Here is a 20729-nt window from a genome sequence, read left to right as displayed (position 1 = left end):
TATGTGACCATGGGCAAGTCACTAACCTCTTAGCTGATTCATCCCAGTGGGAAAATAGTATTACCTGCTGCCTTCATCAGCTTGTTTGTTGTTTGTTTGAGTTGAGAGCCTGCTGTTTACCAAGCTCTGTGCTTGTGCTTTTCATGCATCATCTCATTTAGTGTTCACATTAACAACCGCATCGGTAGGTGCTATTTTTATGGAAACCAAGAAACAGAGATTAACTAATTTACCCAAGGTCACATAACTCTTAAGCGGTGATTCTATCCAAGTCGGTCTGACTTTGAGGCCATCTTTGAACCACTCTGCTTTACTTCTGTGATAAATATGAAGGCCCTTTAAAAATGCCAAAGCATCCCATAGGCACTAGTTTTATCTGCTAACCCACACATAGGAGGTACTCAGTGTTTCATATATGAGTAAACTAGGCTGGCTGGACCAGAGACTCTGTAGGACATATTTGGAAGAAATAATCCCCTTAATATCAAACTTCTCTGAACTAACATCTGAAAACCGAAATCATCAGAGTAACAATAATCTAATCTATAATTATTGTTATTCATAATTTATATTCATCAACTCATACTTTACATTTATAATCAGAACAGTCCTGAATGATATTCAAGATATGCCTTGAAGAAGGCCGGCAAGGATCTGAAATGCCTTCCTTCTACATTAAAGAAAAAACTGTTCTAGCTAATGTCGGTGTTCGAATGTTGAACTTAAATGCAGGATTCTTATCAGCCAGCCGTGGACCCAAGTGATCACCCATGGTGTAGACATCCCACCAGAATTAAGGCACAGGCATAGGCATTCTAAAGGATTAAAAAACAAAAACACAAGCAAGACCAAAGAACAAACTGTAACAACAAAGTGAAAAGCAGCTAATACACATGCACAAGTGGCCAGTCAATGGTGGTTCCATCATCTAACCCACCTCCCACATGTTCACACCTACTTCCTACATAGAATCTTCTGATGTGTTAAGGCTTCCAGGGGTAGGCAAACTTTTTGACTTGAGGGCCACAATGGGTTCTTAAACTGGACCGGAGGGCCGGAACAAAAGCATGGATGGAGTGTTTGTGTGAACTAATATAAATTTAAAGTAAACATCATTACATAAAAGGGTACGGTCTTTTTTTGTTTTAGTTTTATTCATTTCAAACGGGCCGGATCCGGCCCTCGGGCCATAGTTTGCCCGCGGCTGGTAAGCAGATGGGACCGGTTTCTGGGGCACTATTTCACTAACAAAGACAACACACTTCTAAGGTCTGTAGATGTGCATACTCTAGCTTATCTTTCTCTTTCCTCGTGTGGAAAGTTGCTTGCAGCATTTTCCAAAGCCATCTATATAACGAAAACCACAAAAATACCGGGAAAGGGAGAGCAGAGGAGGAGTGAATAAAGCAGAGGACAGAGGATTTTTATAGCTCTGAAAATAACTTGTATATGATAATATATTGATGGACACATGTCATTATACTTTTGCCCAAACCCACAGAACACGTAATACCAAGAATGAACCCTAATGTAAATTGTGGTCTCTGAGTGATAATGCTGTGTCGATGTAGGTTTATCAGTTGTTAATAGAGGTACCACTATTGTGCATGTTGGGAGATAGGAGGTAGATGTGAAATCTATATACCTTCCTCTTAATTTTCCTGTGAACCTAAAATTGCTCTTAAAACATTTTATTTTCTCTTTAGAAAATAAAATGCTTGGGAAAGACAGCTTCTACTGCTGCGTAAAGCCACATAGAAATCAGAAAGGACCGAAGAGCCCACAGGGACATGATGAAGTTCTGCAGAGGGGGGTCAGTTAGGTGCTGTTTCCTGCTGGTCTTCCTCTCTCGGCTCTGTGCCTTTTCTCCACATTCTGCCCAGAGCAGGCCCTGGAGGAAGGATGCCACGCCACCCTAGAATATTTTAGTGGACAATAAACGCTTAGCTCAACCAGCTGGCCTTCCTCCCTTACAGCGATTAGAGGCCTTTATTCCTGGTTTACCGGCATCCTGTCATGCTTGATGGATAGCCTGTCCTCTCAGCCCACATATGTTATTAGGAGCCTGTGATCAGCCTGATTACTCAGTCCTGTGTGACATATTCCCAGCATCCTCTGACTCCACAGCTCTTTGCCCAGAAAGGCCTTTGGAAAAAGCCACTACCCACAGAGTGTAATTTTGAACATTTAAGCCTCCCAATAGAACCTTTTCAAACTGGTTCATCCTAGCACCTACAGTAGCATACTTAGATATTTATTTCTCTGGCATCAAGTTTGCTAATAAATTTTAAAAACCCAACTGCCCACAAAAGGGGAATTATAAAATTATGGCATATCCAGAAGAGGGGATATTATGCAATTGTGGCTAAGGCAGAGGTGGCTCTAGGGTTTCTTTGTTACTAATGTTGTGGCCCCACCCCATAACAAAGAAACAGAATTTCTGGAGGATGGGGCCCAGAAATCAGGATTTTAAAAAGATTCCCAGGTGATTCTAATGTGCAGCCAAGGTTGAGAACCACTGCCCTAGTCTATGGCAGCACTTTCTAATTGCAGGTGGGAATGATCTTACTGCCCATCAAGTTGAACATCACATTCCCCCCTCTCCTTTGATACTGTACCATTTCCACTGTGGGTGCCAAATCCTTCTGATTACACTCAAAACATTCCCCATCGTTGGCTTCATGTATGTTTTATGAGAACAGCTGGGTGTGAGTATTTATATCAGCCACTGGGATCACATCTCTTTGATTTTCCTATTCTGTCCTGACTCATTAAAAGGGTGGAGGGAGATGCGCTATGTCATAGTTCACTTGTAGTGGCTTTTGCCTCCTATTCTCTTCATACAAGACCAAATAGCCAAGTCTTCCAGGAAATGGAAAACGTTGCCTGGGTTTCATCAGTCAGCAGCATGGCACTCATTTCGGTTTTACTGATGAAACAGAACTCTTTCCTGTGTCATGTCAGCTTTCCTACATAATATGTCAACACACCCTGGTCATTACAGTTGCCTGTTTGAACTCCTTCCACGGAGTTGGACTTGGTCATCCCTTTATCTCTTTTTTGCCTCAAATGGAACAGCTCTCACCCTCTTTCTGCCTCAAACTTCAAGCTCTTCTAAGTGATCTTTCTACTGTAGTCAGAAGGATGTGTCTAGAAACCTCGAGTTTCCCTAGAACCTTTCAGGAATAGATACAAACTCCTTAGAATGGCAGACCTGACCTTTTATATTCTAACTTTTACATATGTGTTCTCTGATTCTCCTGCCATTCAATCACATAGTGATTTGCTTTGTCACTCTAGAAATGGAAATCAGAATCACCATGAAGTACCAGGAAACTCCTAGAATGGCTATAATTACAGAGACTCATTATGGATGTGGAGCACATAGAATTCTCCTCCACTGTTGGTGGGTTGTAAAATGGTGCAATTACTTCGAAAACGTTTGAAAGTTTCTTACAAATTTAAATTCACATCAGCCATATGGCCCAGCTGCTCCATTTCTAAGAATTTACCCAAGAGATATGAAAATATATGTTCATATAAAGACTTGTACAGGAATATTCCTAACAGCTTTCTTTATAATAGCAAAAAAACTGGAAACAATCCCAATGTTCATCGACAGGTGAATGGATAAGTTAATTGTGCTATTTCAATACCACAGCAGACTACTCAGCAATAAAAACATATGGACTACTAATACCTCCCATAAAATAGCTGACTCTCAAAGTAATTATGCCAAGTGACAGAAGCCAGACCAAATTAAACAGTGCATAGATAGTTCAGGACCCATTCCTATAAATTTCTAGAAAATGTTAACTATTCTAAGAGACAGGACAGGAAGCAGATTAGTGGTTGCCTGTGGGCAAGGTGGTGTGGGGGTAAAAAGAGATTGCAAAGATACAGGAGAAAACTTTTAGGGGTGATATGTTCTTTTTTATTATAATGGTTTCACTTCATTATAATATTTTTATAAATTTATGTCAAAATTTATAAAATTATACAATTTAAACGTGCAGTTTATTGAAGGCCAATTATATCTAAATAAAATTGAAAAAAATATATAGGTACAGGATGCATCAGTTATTGACTGAAAAAGCTAGCAAATGGTCTACCAACTTGGGTTATAAAAATTAGAAGATTATAATGAGCAAAAGGTTGGCGTTCATGGGTGCATGTCTCCTCAGTTGCCAACCTGACCTTCAGATTTGGCCCAATAAAATCTGAAGGTAAGTGTGAAGTGGGAGTCCAGAAGATCTGTAATATGGAAACCTCATTGTCACACATAGGAAATTGAATAGAATGGTCACATGGGCTGTGACAGCCATACAAACTGAGCTGCAGGCAGGTTAAGCCTAAATAGTTAAGGAAATCATTCAGCAGAATTATTTCTGCTACTGATTAAACATTGTTTGGTTACTTGTGTAGGATAGCTATGTGGGAAATAACCTGTGTTTCAAGTTAGGTGCCCATAAGTTTAACACCCTAAACTTCCTGAATGATAATGCTGACATTCATATACACAGTTTATTATCATCTCAAATCTGATCTCACAGGTTGGCCCCTCTGCAATAGGTTGTTAAAAAGTTGTCTGGTCACTCAGAGCCACCCCTTGGTAGCAATATAAAAAATATAAAAGTTACAAAATCTGCATTGGAAAATTTTTGGTTAGGGTTTTGCTTTTCTGATGAAGTTTAAGCTTTTCAAGTATTATGACCATATCATTTTGTAAAACGTCATTTTCTGTTGTGGAAAAATAAAGGGGCCAGGAAAGAAAAGATTAAAGATGTAACCCTGGCTCTCCTACTAACTCAATTTCCTTGACTACAAAATGGGGAAAATAGAAGTACCTACCTGTACTTTGTTGAATGGTGGGCTCACAAAATATATATTCATATGCTAATCCCAGAAACTATGAATATTACTTTATTTAGAAAACTAGAGGCCTGGTGCACTAATTCATGCTCCGGTGGGGTCCGGCCTGCCTGCCCCAATGGGGGCCAATGGGGGCCAGGCTGGCAGGATGGAGGGGCCATGGGAGGTTGGCCGGCAGCCTCCTCCCCGCAAAGGGCCAGTTGGTCATAGTGACCAGTCATTCTGGATGCTGGCTTTTTATATATATAGATGGTATTTGTTAGTATAATGAAGTTAGTGATCTTAAAATGAGGCGATCATTCTGAATTATCCAGGTGGGCCATAAATACAATTATAGAAAAGCAAAGGGAGATTTGAGACAGACAGAAGAGGAAAAGAGAAGGTGATGTGAAGATGGAGGCAGAGAAAGAAGTGCTGTGGTCACAAGACCGAAAGTCAGCAACCACCAGAAGCTGGAAAAGGCAAGGAATGGAATTTTCCCTAGAGGCTCTGGCTGGAGAGGTCTTGCCAACACCTTGATTTCAGACTCTGGCCTCCAGAACCATGAGAGAATAAATTTCTGTTTCCTTAGCCACCAAAGTTGTGATAATTTATTACTCCAACCTCAGGGAACCAATACATGACCTCATAGAGTACTACAAATGGGAATAATAGTACTGCCAACATTGTAGGTTTGCTATGAAGATTAAATGAATTCAGTGAGTTAATATTCATAAAGCACTTGGCAGAGTGTTTGTTACCTAGTAAGCACTATTGAAGTGCTTAGTGAATTTTTATAAAAAAGAACTGAAGTCAATGGTTGATGATGACATTACTTTTCTGGTTCATGATTGGTGGGCTGGACACCATAATATTGGAGCCTCCTGTTAGATTACAGAATTGAAAACATAATCATGACGCGGTGAAAAGGTTGAAAAGAGTGGACTCTACAAAGATTCTTTGGAGCCCAAATGTTCAATAAAAAGAACCCTTCAATTCTCTGTATTTGAGTCCTTGGTTCTCTTTTAGTTGTCTCTACAACCCCTTAGTCCCTAAATGCAATATAGAACAGAATGTAGGAACCACAGGAGGAAATCACTTTTATTGCCTCCGTTGGAGCCTAAAATTCCGTGAGGACCCCAGAATGCAGCATTCCCATGCCTATTCCTCTCACCTATGTCACACCTGCAGAAAACTACGATTCCCAGAAGGCCTTGGTTGCCGGGGGACGGACCTCGAAAGGGGCGGAGTCTAAAAGGTCGTTGGCTTATTCCATCGTCCTAAGCGGGAAGGCTTGCGGGGCAGAGTTGGGAAGGAAACCGCCTTCCGATTGGCTGCACGTACAAGGCCGGCGTCCTGCGCGTGGTTGGCCCTGGCAGAGGGAGATCCTGGCCGTCGGGGGCTGGCGCTCAAACTTCCCGGGCCTAGAGCGCGGGGCCTGCCGGGAGAGCACCGGACGGTTGTCACCTGCCGGCTGGCAGCCGCGGGTGGGCTCCGACATGCAGAGCACAGACCTGGGCAACAAGGAGAGCGGCAAGATATGGCACCGCAAGCCATCCCCGGCCGCTCGGGACGGGTAAACACCGAGGCGGGGGGGGGCACCGGCTGTGCAAGGGGTGGGGGCCGGCGAGGGGCGGGTCCTCGCTTTGGAGAGGCGTTGGAGGGGCTGTTAGAGAGGATCGCTGCAAGGGGTGCAGGGGGCCTGGGGGAGGTTCGGGTTCTGGCTCTGATCGGCCCGGGATGCCCGGCTTGGGTGACTTCAGGAGGTGCCGATAGCCTGAGTTTCGGACACCCCTTTCCAGTCCGGGGGCCAAGGTGTGACCAGGATTAGCCTGGGGCCGGAGACAGGTGGTCCTCGGAAACACGCGGGAGCATTTGCGCTGCTGGTGATGCCAGGACTCGGCCTGCCTAAATTACCATAGCATCCTATGGTGTTCCTGGTAGATGCTCAGTAAGACTCGGTTAGCTACTGCAGCTGGACAAGAACTCCAGATGCGGGCGAAGGAGAACGGTGCATTTCCACCCCTTCCAAATGCCGCAGTTGGTCCATCCTTCAGTCCCTGCCTGCATTCAGGCAAGCATTCATTCATCAGCTCTTTAGTGAGCACCTACGATGTGCCAAGCTTCCAAGCGCTGAGACTGTAATAGAACAAACAAACGCCCGCTACTCTGGAGTTTACATTTTAGCTTGTGTAGGGGTGGTGGCTCCACAATGCAGGTCAGCCTTCCAGTAAGGCCAGCGCTTCTGCTTCTGGTCCTCTTTTCTTAATAGACTTCTTCTTCTTCTTCTTCTTGTTCTTCTTGTTGTTGTTGTCCCCCTCCCCCTCCCCTCTCCCTTCCCCCTCCCCCTCCCTCTCCTCCTCCTCCTCCTCTTCCTCTTCCTCCTCCTCCTCCTCCAGTTTAGGTTCACAGCAAAATTGAGAGGAAGGTACAGATTTCCCACATACCGCCTGCCCCCACACATGCATAGCCTTCCCAATATCCTCATCCCCCACCAGAGTGGTACAGTTGTTGCAATGGGTAAACCTACACTGACACATCATTATCACCCAGAGTCCACAGTTTACATTAAGATTCACTCTGGATGTTGTACATTCTATGGGTTTGGACAAGTGTATAATGACATGTATCCACCATCAGAATACCATACAGAATATTCTCACTGCCCTGAACATCCTCTGTGCTCTGCCCATTTATCCCTCCCCTCCCAGCCCCGCTTTGCATTCTGTTCTCAAATATCTGTCCTGTTTAAGGCTCAGCCTCTCCTGTGTGATTGTAATGGTAGCCTTTGCCCCAAAGTGATGCCATGTCGGTTCCAGTTGCCACACGGGTTGATCTTCTTGCTTCTAATTCCCTAGGATTTCCCGGACTTTGTTTCATCACTTGAGTTTGTGTTTCAGTGTGCTTCTTGTTCTTGTCATTTTTCTGTTGATCCTTGGGTTGCTCCTCTACAAATCAACAGACTTTTAAGTGCCAACTCTGCATGCCCTGAGCAGCACAGCGCTAGTCGTCGTACCAGCAGTTGGTTTGGTTTCTGGTTCCTATCAGTCCCCTAACAGTGCTGCTGCCCCTCCAACTCCATTGAATAAAATGTTTTGTCCAGCATTGGGATTCTGTAGTAGGAATTTTCTTTGTAAATACCACCCCTACTTCTGACATTTTGTAAATATTCTAAACGTTATTGCCAACCCACAATAATTCTCTTTTTTGCCGTTATAAAACATCGAGATATATGTGCAAGATTCCAAAAATGAAAGAAACAAGTTTGTGTGCAAATAAATGTCCTTATTTGCTTCTTCCACTAAAACAGCTTTCTTTTTCTTTGTTAAAATCCTTCATTATGGTGTTGAGAGAGCAGGGAGCACTGCCTGTGGGGTCAGATGGACTTCAGTTGAAATAAATACCCATTTACTAGCTCTGTGACCTTGGGCAAATTAATCCCTACGGCTGTAAGAGAAGATAATCATACCTACCAGACAGGGTTGTCATAGGGTGTTATGAAGACTTTAAAATAGTGTCTCCTGCATCCTTGTGTTGAGAACATATTTAATGTTTTTATTTTGTTTAAGGACTTAGGAACTCTATCAGGCAACCTGTGAGCAATTGAGACAGTTTTGCTAAAATAAATATTAGTAAGGGTGATTTATATGAAAAATTAGAAAGGGAGAATGCTGCTATTAATTGTGACTATATTTAGCTGGTAAGGTTGTAATATTTTTATGTATGTATTAGTGTTTTTCTGTGTTTTCCATATTTTGAACAATGATTGTGTAATTTTATAATCCAAACACGTAATAAATGTTATAGAAAAAAGACTGGAGGCAAAAGTCATTTGCTCTGTCTGAGTTTAATTTCCTGGGAACATTTTAATGTGATTATTTGTCATTTCGATACGTTTATTTCTCCCCTCTCCCTCTGAGAATATCAGAGAAAAACCAGAGTTGGGCAATAGTTAAGATGGTAAAAACAGATTTTATTCAGGATTATTGCAATAGTGGAAAAGAGACCTCAGTACAGAACTGGTTTGGATTCTGAATACAGCTGGGCAAGTCGGAATTTACAACCAAGGAACAGGGTGGGGGTCAAACAGTGGATGGAAAATTATTAGGAGAAAGCATCTGGGGAAGGGAGTTCTGGCTAAACCGACCTAACAGGATTCTGGCTGAAGACAGGCCAGGGTAAGACGTCCCCTGGAAGACTGAAGATGAGGAAGGAACAAGATCACATATCAAGGATGATGGGATGTTGAGGATAGGGGATTCTGATTAACCTGCCTGAGCAGCGTTCTTGCTAAAATTAGATTTTATAAGGAAGTGCACAGATGGGGCCTGCTAGAAGGTCAGGAGCCTGACTAAAGCTTGGTCAAGCACAGACCGACTCTTTCTCAGGGACTCGATAAAAGTGAGCATTAAAAGAATTTTGCTGTTTCACCCAATGAGTCTGAAAAGCCCTTTTTAGATAAACTGAAGAACATGTTTAATGCACTTAATTCAATTTAGTATTTTTTAATGAAGTGATACTGAGGAAAATAGATGTCTCTAATATTAAAATTCAAAAATGTCCCCAGAGTCAAATTTTCATGATATGAAAACTATTATTGCAATAAAGAATGGGACTATTCTTGTTCATGACCTGAATATACACTCATATTTTAAGGAGTTATTTTGTGCTGTAAGTTTTAAATAGCTTACTTTTTAGTAGATATATGCTTTTGCTCTCTCAAAAAAAAAAGTAACTTTAGACAAATATAGCTGAAAATAAAACTCAAGGACACTTTCACTTTGGAACACTATGTCACAAAAACAAAATCTCATTAGGATATCTTAAACTTGGAATATTGGATTGAAATTTTCCTTCTATATGGTAGCTTGTGATTTATATAAAACTTATTGTTTTTATCATGTCTGTTGCTTACTGTAACAATTTAAATCCAAAATACATTCTCCTTTATCCTGTTGTTGTCTGTCTGTCACAATTTATAAATCTGTTCCTATGTGCATCTATTTTTTAAATGTGTCTTTACCACTAACCTGGAAGTTCCATGAGGGCAGTACCCATGTCTATCGATTACTCTTAGTTCCTGGCTTATTCAGTGCATGACACATAGTGACTTGTCAGGTGTTTGATGACTAAATGAACAACAGCTACTTTGATGAGTAACTTTCTGAACTGTTTTCAGAAATCATTGTAGGATTGCTTCTAATAGAGGAGAAACAGCAGCAATAGTAGGAGAGGGGAGAATGGGTAGGCAAACAACTTCAAAATTAGTGAATTATGCCATAAAAGCCATATTTTTCATAATAACAAGTAATGCCTGACTGACATAGAATTTAATGTGTGTGTGTTTGGTATTTTTTGCAGAATTATAGTGAACATCATTCATACCACTTCTGATTACCTTCCCAAAGTTCTGCGATTTTTGAATGTGGCTTTTGATAGCTCCGGTGATTGCTTAATTGCTGGGGATCATCAAGGAAATATCTATGGTTTTGACTTGCCTGGAAACAGGTGAGTGATACTTTTGATATTTGCCTTATTTAATGTTATTAATTCACTGACTTTTGGTACCTGCTATTACTTATTCATCCAGGAAGATTTATTAAGTTCTTAGTGTGTTTCAGGTGCCTTGAAAAACACTCTCTTAATGCTGATGGAAGAAAGTGGGGAAGGATAGAAAGATAATACGGTTATACTAGTATGTTGGAGAGAATTAAATAAAGTTCTGGTTTTAACAGTATCTCTAGTAGTTTGTTTTTCCTTAAATTTAAAGATTTGTTATTGCCAATTTGTCAGTAAATGTCTGGTACTTCATTCAGCAATTTAGAAAGAACACAATTTCTTTGTACATTGTTGTCAGAATGCTAGATCTAGGGATCTTAAAGAATTGATCCTCCTCTTCTTCCTCTTCTTCTCTCCCTTTGCAATTAAGTGAGACTCATCAAGGGAGGCATTCGTGCAGAGGGGGCAGGTGGGAGGGAGACCTGCACTGCCCAGCCAGAGTTAGAAGGTGTCTGCATGGGGGGGCGGGGCAATCATGAGAAAGATAGGGGCGTTGATCAAATGGGTACGTACATTGAGGATAATGGGGGCCAGGTTTCTAATTCTTGGAAAGGAAGGAAATTAGAATGAGTCTGTGGTACTGGATTGCAATTTGATATGTCTATGCGAACTCTGGTTTTGAATATATAGAGATATAGAAATAAATAGAGGTGTGTGTATGAGCAAATGAATGAATGATATATACATATACTTCCTAGCTTTGTCCGTTCATAGGACCTGGGAGCAACAACAGCCTTCCCGGCTTACAAAGAACATGCTCAGTTCTTCTTTTCTAAACACCACATCTGCTGAAAGGATTTGGGGATCCTTGCAGAAATGACCACTTTCAGGATGGAGGCGGGCAAAGTACAAGATGATCCTGGAACTTTTTGTAGCTAGAAAGAAGGAATTTTTCGAAAATAATGGGAATGTTTCACAAGGACATACTAGTAAATGTCAGCTTGAAGGAGTTCCCTCGGGCCATATTGTAGACAATTTGAGTATTAAAATAAATAATGATAGTAATGGATCATAACTCATTGAATAAAATAGAAATCCAGGCATTTGTGCTGCACTCAGCAGTTTAATGAGAGCAGATATTTGCATAGCCAGAAAGTACTTCCCACAAAATATTTATTAATTTCAGAGGAAAAGGGGTAATTTTACAGTGAAGAAGCCTGCCGAACACCACCTGATCAAATGATTACAGTTAAATGAATAGTGGGACAAATCAAAACTTGTGTGCTACCTGATAAGGTACAGTAAAGAGCATACAGTGTCACCTCTGCGATATTCCGTTCCAAGGCCATGTAACCGGAATCTAATCTGTTGGATCACCAGGCCAAGGTAATTGAAGGGCATTGTATTACAAGACTGGCCTGTAATCTTCACAGGGGTCAAGGCCATGACAGTTGTGGAAAGACTGAAGAGCTATTCCGGACAGAGGGAGGCTAGACTCATGACATGTAAGAGCATGAATCTGAACTGGTCCTTTTGTTGTGGAGGACATTACGGGGACAACTGGCAAATTGAATGGGGTCTGAGGATTAGATGGTGGTAACATATAAACGTAGTTTTCTGGTTTTGATGGTTGTATTGTGATCACACAGGAGAATTTCCTTGTTTGTAGGGAACATGATCTCAGTAACTTATTTTCAAAAAGTTCAAGAAAAGAAGAGGTCGTATGTGATTTATTTATCTGTGGTTTACTAGATAGAAGTCTGTTATTCATGTTTCTCCTCATTACTAAAAATGCAATGGTTACAGTTCTCCCACCCTTTACTCTTGCCTAACCTACCCTGCCAGTTCCCGGTCTTAAATCAATACAACTGTCTCTCCTTTGCTCCCACTGCTAAATGAAATAAAAATAATTGTTGTCTGGCTGCATTACAGAATAATGAATATTTCATTTGCTTCTCTTGTTATTTACTTCTCCCATCCTCTTCTGGGTGTTTGTTTTTGTTGTTGTTGTTGCTAATCCTCAATGGAGGATATTTTTCCATTGATTTTTAGAGAGAGTGGAAGGTAGGGGGAGAGACAGAGAGAGAGAGAGAAACATCAATGTGTCTGACACATTGATTGGTTGCCTCCTCCATGGCAGGTCACAGGGTATTGAGGCACGTACCCTTGACCGGTATCATACCAGGGACCCTTCAGTCCACAGGCCGACACTCTATCCACTGAGCCAAACAGCGTAGAGCAGCCTCTGAGGCTTTCAAACCTTTATCAATTTCCTTGTGTTGGACCCTACTCTTATTTTGACTGCTGCCTTCAAGCTCCCCTTCCTCCTCCCCAACGGCAGCCTCAAATATATCTGAAAGTTCAGCCATCTGTACCTCTTTGCCACTTTATTCATAAAAGTAGGTGATCCTGATTTCTTCCAGGGCTAATCTCTGTCTTCTATAGCCACCCCCGGGTCATGAGGTCCTCTCTTTTATTTTGTCCACGTCCCTGTTCTCTCTGTAAATATTTACAGCAGAGCAGAGGAGTAAGTGGCAGAGCTGAGATCTGGCCTGATTCTAAAATCCACTACGCTGGGCTTCCTCACAACCTTCCTAATTGCCTAATCCAGTGGTTTCTACAATTTTTCTTTTATTAAATGCTCTTGTCTTCCCTCCTCCCTGAAATGTTTTTTCTTATGCTTCAGGGCACAACATTTTCCTGATTTTCCTACCTCTTTATTTTTTTCCGTGTTTTGCTGACTCTTCTTCCCTTTATTGTCGTGCTACTTTGGGATCTGGCTTTGCCCTGCTTCCTTCCATATTCCAGGTTCCTCTTTGATAATCTCACCACCCCCAAGCCTCCGGCTTCACTCAGCTGCCATGTGAATACGGGTAACTCAGATCTGCTTCTGCCACCACTGGGTAGCTTCCAGACCGCTGCCATGCAGCCACTGGCCGCATGGAGCTCTTGAGCCCCTGAAAGGTGGCTAGTCCAAATTAAGATGTGTTGTTAGTGTAAAATATGCACTGGGTTTTTAAGACTTAGGATGAAAAAAAAAGAATGTAAAATATCTCATTAATTTTTAATTAATTGTTGAAATATTTCAACATATTGAATTAAGTAAAAATACATTAAGATTAATTTGACTGTTTCTTTTTACTTTTTTAATGTGGCACCTAGAAAAATTTAAATTATACATGTGACCTGCATTATATTTCTTTTGGACAAAGCAGCTCTAAATGTTTTTGCAAGGGCCTAATCAATCCAGTGGTTTAATTTCCACATGTTTAAAATCCAGCTTATTTTTTCCTGTCCCCAAACTTGTTCATCTTTTGCCCAAGGTTGAAAAATGTATTTTTTTGTAGATTAAACTCTGGCTTTGTGCCAACTACTCTGCTAAGCACTTAACGTATTATTTCATTTAGTCATTGTATAGTTAATCATCACGATAACCTTATGAGATACCTTCTCATCTTCATGTACACGTGAAGAATTCCTGCTTTCTCCCTCGTCACCATGTTAGGGGGTCACTGAGCCTCTCTCCACTTGACTTCTGACACGTCTTTTGCTTGTTCTTTCACTTTATACTCATAACTCTGGTTGAGATTCTCTGTAGCGGCTTTCTCAGTGAGCACTTCTTCCTTGTCCCTCGGTCCATGTGCCATTGCTGCCAGAATCATCTTTCTAAAAGACATGCCTGATCATGATTCTGCTGGCTTCCCACTCTGTAAGTAAAAGCCAGACTCCTTTCCATGGCATTTAACTCTCTTCTTAATCTATTTTTGGCCTGGGTTTCATTTTCTTTGTCTCTAAGGACTCCTCCAACATAAAATTGATGGTTATTAGAAGAATTGCTGATACTAATGCAGTCATCTCTTAATAGGTTTAATCTTGTTCAGCGAACAGCACAAGCTTGCACAGCTCTGGCCTTTAATCTTCATAGGAAGTCTGAATTCCTTGTGGCGTTAGCTGATTATTCTATTAAATGTTTCGATACAGGTAAGAAGTCCTCCTATTTGTCTTTTGAAGCAGGGTAAAATATAGGCTAGAGTCCTGCAAGGGGTCTGTGGGAGCAGTCCCCAAAAGCCATCCCTCACTAGCCACAAGTTCAGGGGCTCCAGGGCCATCCTCCAATCAGATCAGCTAGCTGTATACTCAGGGTTTCCCACAAGTACCCTCTGGCTTGATAATTCACTAGGATGATTCACAGAACTCAGGAAAGCACTATGCTTAGGATTATAGTTTTAATGTAGCAAAAGGATAGAAATTAGACCCAGCCAATGAAAGAAACATAGGGTGGAATCTGAGAAGGTTCCATTGTCCTCCGGGACACATTACGCTCTCAGCTTCTGTGTGTGGCCATCCCCACTGAGTATTGACAAACCAAGAAAATCACCCATTTTGATGTCCAGAGTTTATATTGAGGCTTCATTGTGTAGGCATGATTGATTGGGTTATTGCCCTCCGGGATGAACTCGGTTTTCATCCTTTCATCCTCTCCATGGAGGTCAGGCTGATATGTGGCCCAAAGCCCCAACCTTCCAATCACTCACATGGTTGGTCTTTCTGGTATGGCCGACCTCCACTTGAGGTTCTCCCCTTAGCATAAACTGTCAGCTGCTGTCTGAATAACAAAGACATTCCTATGGCTGGGGAAGTCCCAGGGGTTTAGAGGGTGTCTCCCCAGAGCCTGGATAAAGACTTACCTCCCTTTGACGGCCAAATTCCAGATACACAGGACAGAAGAATACTTTTTAAATATAACCTATGTATTTTATACAACATTTTTTATAGAGTGTAGAGTTCTATAAACTGAACCTCTTATTCTTTCTAAGAAAAAAAGGTATCTCAACTGTATTTTTTCTTGTTATTAAAGTAATTGATGTGTTAGGTTTAAAACAATATATAAACTATAATAATAATAATAGTAATAATAGTGCTAGCTGACACTCAGTGTTTACTCTTTGTTCTATGACTTGATACATGTTAATTAATTTTTTTTTTTTTAAATTAAATCTTTATTGTTCAGATTATTACATTTGTTCCTCTTTTTTCCCCCCATAACTCCCCTCCTTCCAGCTCCCACCCCACCCTCCACCCTCACTCCCCACCCACTGTGTTCATCCATAGGTGCATGATTTTTGTCCAGTCACTTCCCGCATCTCCCACACCCCTTTTTCCCCCAAGAATAGTCAGTCTATTCCCTTTCTATGTCCCTGATTCTATTATAATCACCAGTTCATTCTGTACATCAGGTTATTTATTCACTTGATTCTTAGATTCATTTGTTGATAGATGCATGTTTGTTGTTCATAGTTTGTATCTTTACCTTTTTCTTCTTCTTCCTCTTCTTAAAGGATACCTTTCAGCATTTCATATAATACTGATTTGGCGGTGATGAACTCCTTTAGCTTTTCCTTATCTGTGAAGCTCTTTATCTGACCTTCAATTCTGAATGATAGCTTTGCTGGATAAAGTAATCTTGGTTGTAGGTTCTTGGTATTCAGCACTTTGAATATTTCTTGCCATTCCCTTCTGGCCTGCAAAGTTTCTGTTGAGAAATCAGCTGACAGTCGTATGGGTATTCCCTTGTAGGTAATTGAGCCTCTTTCTCTTGCTGCTTTTAAGATTTTCTCTTTGTCTTTTGCTCTTGGCATTTTAATGATGATGTGTCTTGGTGTGGTCCTCTTTGGATTCCTTTTGTTTGGGGTTCTCTGCGCTTCTTGGACCTGTAAGTCCATTTCTTTCTCCAGGTGGGGGAAGTTTTCTGCCATTATTTCTTGAAATAGGTTTTCAATATCTTGCTGTCTCTCATCTTCTGGCACTCCAATAATTCTGATATTAGACCGCTTAAAGCTGTCCCAGAGGCTCCTTACACTATCTTCACACTTTCGGATTCTTTTTTCATTTTGCTTTTCCAATTGGGTGTTTTTTGTCGAATCTTTGGTTTGATTATTGTACTCCTCTGGTCTGCTATTGGGTATAATATTCTTTATTTCAGTCCGTGTATGCTTACTTTCTAATTTCTTTATCGTAGCATCGAGGGTCTCATTAGTTTTCGTGAGGCTCTGCACAAATTTATGGCAAGCCCTCAAAATTGCGATTCTTAGCTCCATATCCTCCATTTCTGTCATGTTTTTTTGTCTCCGCATCTTTTATGCTTTCTTGGTGCACCCCCTTGTGGTCTCTGTGCGCAGTCTTGTTCTAGCCAAGCCTTAATTGTTGTAGTTAACTCTAGAGGGATTTGACCCCCAGGCTGACTGGCTATAGGAATCAGCTGTATGGAAAACGTCTGCCTTCTGGGGAGGTGCTAATCCAGCCTTTGCCTGAGGCGATCGGCAAATGGCTGTGCGCAGGCTTTGGGCGGGGCGGGATCAACAGGGCGGGCAGAGGGAGCAGTTATGGCCACGCTCAGTCCCGTTCCCAGAGGCTCTGCTTCTCAGAACCCCGGCAGCCGCTGCAAACCTCGGAGAGAAAGCTGCCCTCAGGTTCCAACTGATGCCGGATAATCCCGCTTCTCCCGTTTGAGTCTGGGTCCCTAGAGACTCGCCCGGATCTGGAGCCCAGAGTCTGAGACTCACTCCCGACAGAAAACGACAACCGCGCCCTCAGCCACCAGCCTGCTTTGCGCGCGCACCTCGGTACCTTTGTATTTTCCACACTGCGCCGCCTCTGAGCCTCGATTTGCTGTTCTCTTTCCTTCTAGTTGTAGAGTCTCTCTTCAGCCAGCCTTCCTGTGGTTCTGGGTGATGTCCGTTCAGTCTTTTAGTTGTATTTTTGAAATGGTTGTTTGCGGCAGCGGTCTCCGGTGTTTACCTACGCCGCCATCTTGGCTCCTCCTCCCATGTTAATTAATTTTAATCATCATAATAACCCACGAAAATGGATACTTCTTATCCCCATTTTGCAAATGAGGAAATGAGGCACAGAAGTAACTTGGCCCAGGCGCCACAGTTTCTAAGTGGAAGAGCCAGGATTCCCAATCTGGTAGTCTAGCTGCAGGGTCCCTGTTCTTCATCACTGCTACATGTGCCAGAGCAGCGATTCTCAACCTGTGGGTCGCGACCCCTTTGGCGGTCCAATGACCCTTTCACCGGGGTCGCCTAAGACCATCCTGCATATCAGATATTGACATTACGATTCATAACAGTAGCAACATTACAGTTATGAAGTAGCAACGAAAATAATTTTATGGTTGGGTCACAACATGAGGAACTGTATTTAAAGGGCCAGAAGGTTGAGAACCACTGTGCTAGAGAAAAAGCAGCGGTCTTCAGTGATGCCCAGAGACAGGGATTTTGTAATGTGACCTATCTTCCCAAGTCTGTTTTCATGCATATACCTTTTCTACATTCTAACAAACATGATCATCTATCTATATTGTTTGCAATCATTTTCTTACCTCAAAAATTCATACGTATATTTGACATCATTACCAAATATTCTATCTACTCTGTTGATATTTGCACAACCAGAATTATTTAACCTATTACCTATTGATGGACTTTAAACTGTTCCCAATTTTTGGCATTACCAACACTGCTGGCACAGAAATTCTGAAAAACTAAGTCTTTATGCTTCTGTGCGATTGCTTTCCTTATATTCCACTCTGTTCTTCTGTCTTAGTTCCATCTTTTTATAGTTTCTGCTGTCTTATTGATACCCTCCCTCCCCCATGAGGCCCCTTGGTTAAATATTGTCTTCACCTCTCCAACTACCTCCCTCTGTCTTCACTACCAAGTCCTGCATCTTTGAAGCGTCCATCAATAGATTCTGATTCTTGCTCCCCCAACTCCATGCTACTGAGACTTCTATCTCCAAGGTCATGAGTAACTTCTTAATGTTTAAATCCCCTTTAAACTCTCATTCTCCTTCTCAGTGGCATTCAACACTTTGGATGACTTTAAGAGTCTTAGTTTTCATACTGTCCCTTGGTTTTTCTCCTGCCTTTCTGACAGCTTCTATAGTAGTCTCTCTCCTGGCTTCTTATACTAGTAGCGGCTCCTAGACTTTGGATTTTTGACCCAATTAAAAACAAAAAGTAGAAGAACCCACATAGGTTGTCAACTTTTAGTTTTGCTAATTGACATTAGAAAAAAATCATAACTTCATAAAACAAAAGGTTTTTTTTTAACAAAAAGAAACTTAGAAGGATATAATACTAGATTAAAAAGTAGTACTTTAAATTTAGCTTTCTGAAAAAGTCATTATTCTTATTTTTCTCATTTCACTGAAGATTAGTGAAAAATTGACCATTAATGCCAGACTTTTTAGACTGGAGCTCAGAAACCACTACTCTCTCCCTAAGGGTTTATCTGTTCCGCTGTCTTTAGTTTTGACATACTTTGTGCCTTAATGTTTCCCAGGTTTACATTTTTTTAAAAATCTTTATTGTTGAAAGTATTACAAATGTCCCCTTTTTTGTCCCCATTGTCCCCCCTTCCCCCCTCAGACTTACGTCTTACTTTCTACTTTCCTCATATCCATCTTTCTGGAGGGAAAAAAGACTGATTAAAAGATGCTTACCATAGAAAACTTGGAGACACAAAAATGTAAAGAGTAAATAAAGATCACTTATGATTTTACTACCCTCTGATAATTATCATGAACAGTTTTTGGCTGTTTTCTCTGCTTGTATGTCACACACGCATGCACATGTGCACACACATGTGCCTCAGAATCAATTTTGCAAATCAAATTCATTATCTCTTCTCCCCACACTGCTAAATCTGTTCCTCCTTATGTAGTTCTCACTAGGGAGGTAGTTAGTTAGAAGTATCACCATCTGTTTACATAACTAAACAGGGACCACTGGAGTCTTAACTCCTCTTTCATCCATTTGACATCCATTTGATCACAAAGTCCTTTGATTTTTCTCCTTCATAGCTCTTGAATTTGTCCTTTCTGTGTCACCACATTCTTAGTGTAGACTCTCCTTATCTCCCTCCTGGGTGGTTACAGCAGCAAATAAATTAGTCCTTTTGTCTAATCTCTTCCCCTTTCCAATAGAGCCACCAGGTGCCTCAAAATGTTCTTCCTGAAACACAGCTCAGGTATAGCACTCTCTATCATGAGAATATTCCTCACAAGAGAAAGCCCGAGCTCCCAGCACACTGAAGGCTTTTCCTAAACCCTTTTGGCCTCATCCTCATGCCTCCATGATACATATACATGTTACTAACATGTCCTATAGTGAGTTTTATTAACGAGACACAGGCTTCCATGTTTGTAGAGATTAATGGAGGTGCCTCATAATACCTAGTCATCAGTTGGATTAGTTTTTGGATGATATATAGTGTTATATCTGTATAACCATTTTACTTTTTACCACAGTCACCAAGGAGCTGGTTAGCTGGATGAGAGGACATGAATCATCGGTGTTTTCAATCTCTGTGCATGCATCAGGGAAGTACGCCATCACTACTTCTTCTGATACAGCACAGCTCTGGGACTTGGATACATTTCAGAGAAAAAGAAAGCTGAATATTCTCCAGTCTGTGGGTATACAAAAGGTCAGTGAGGGGGAACATCTTGGTCTATTGTGTTTCTCAGGCTAGTTTCTTGGCCAACAGTATTTATAGATGATTTAAGAATAATGATGCATTTGTCCCACATACCAGTGTTTTTGTAACTCAACAAGCAAAGCAAAGTGGCCTATAGAATTGAAGATGTTGCCTATGGCTACAGCTTATTACTTACCGAGCTTTTTTTCTTATTTAAAAAAATTATTGCCAAAACCGGTTTGGCTCAGTGGATAGAGTGTCGGCCTGCGGACTGAAAGGTCCCAGGTTCGATTCCGGTCAAGGGCATGTACCTGGGGTTGCGGGCACATCCCCAGAGGAGATGTGCAGGAGGCAGCCGATCGATGTTTCTCTCTCATCGATGTTTCTAACTCTCTATCTCTCTCCCTTCCTCTCTGTAAAAAATCAATAAAATATATTTAAAAAAAATAAAAAAATAAAAAAAAATAATAAAAAAATTATTATTATAGTATATAACTTCAACTTTAGCAAGCTGATAGTTTTTATTTAGCTGATTGGTTTTGCTTTAGGTTTAACCCCCAACATTCTGTTATGAAACATTTTAAACATACAGCAGATTTGTAAGAATTTCACAGTGAGCACATGTACACCCCCATCTAGATTCTAACATTGACGTGTTCCTATATTAGACTTCCCTTTATTTTTTAAAAAAATATATTTTTATTGATTTCAGAGAGGAAGGGAGAGGGAGAGACTAAAATATTAATGATGAGAGAGAATTATGCATCGGCTGCCTCCTGCACACCCCATACTGGGCATCAACCCCAGAACCCGGGCATGTGCCCTGATCAGGAATCAAACTGTGACCTCCTGGTTCATAGGTCAATGCTCAACCACTGAACCACACCAGCAGGG

At 41.3% G+C, this 20729-nt stretch overlaps 1 protein-coding gene across 8 annotated transcripts in view; it reads left to right on the top strand.

Moving 5' to 3' along the window:
- Positions 1-6210: 6210 nt before the first annotated feature.
- TBC1D31 (TBC1 domain family member 31) overlaps positions 6211-20729 on the top strand; it is a 44116-nt gene continuing 29597 nt past the window's right edge. For 3 of the 8 annotated variants that reach the window (XM_070392003.1, XM_070392004.1, XM_070392002.1), the window contains exons 1-4: positions 6216-6427; positions 10213-10359; positions 14216-14331; positions 19666-19844. In XM_070392003.1, the coding sequence (XP_070248104.1) occupies positions 6351-6427; positions 10213-10359; positions 14216-14331; positions 19666-19844 (519 nt within the window). In that variant the 5' untranslated portion in view covers positions 6216-6350. Of the gene's footprint in view, positions 6428-10212; positions 10360-14215; positions 14332-19665; positions 19845-20729 lie in introns of those variants that run through there. The other 5 variants (XM_070392007.1, XM_070392005.1, XM_070392009.1 and 2 more) reach the window with 4 other exon arrangements.

Source organism: Myotis yumanensis, unplaced genomic scaffold, assembly GCF_028538775.1.
Source record: "Myotis yumanensis isolate MYYU_CA2020_CCGP unplaced genomic scaffold, mMyoYum1.0.hap1 SCAF_15, whole genome shotgun sequence".
Lineage (NCBI taxonomy): Eukaryota > Metazoa > Chordata > Mammalia > Chiroptera > Vespertilionidae > Myotis > Myotis yumanensis.
This window is presented reverse-complemented; position numbering and strand designations above follow the sequence as displayed.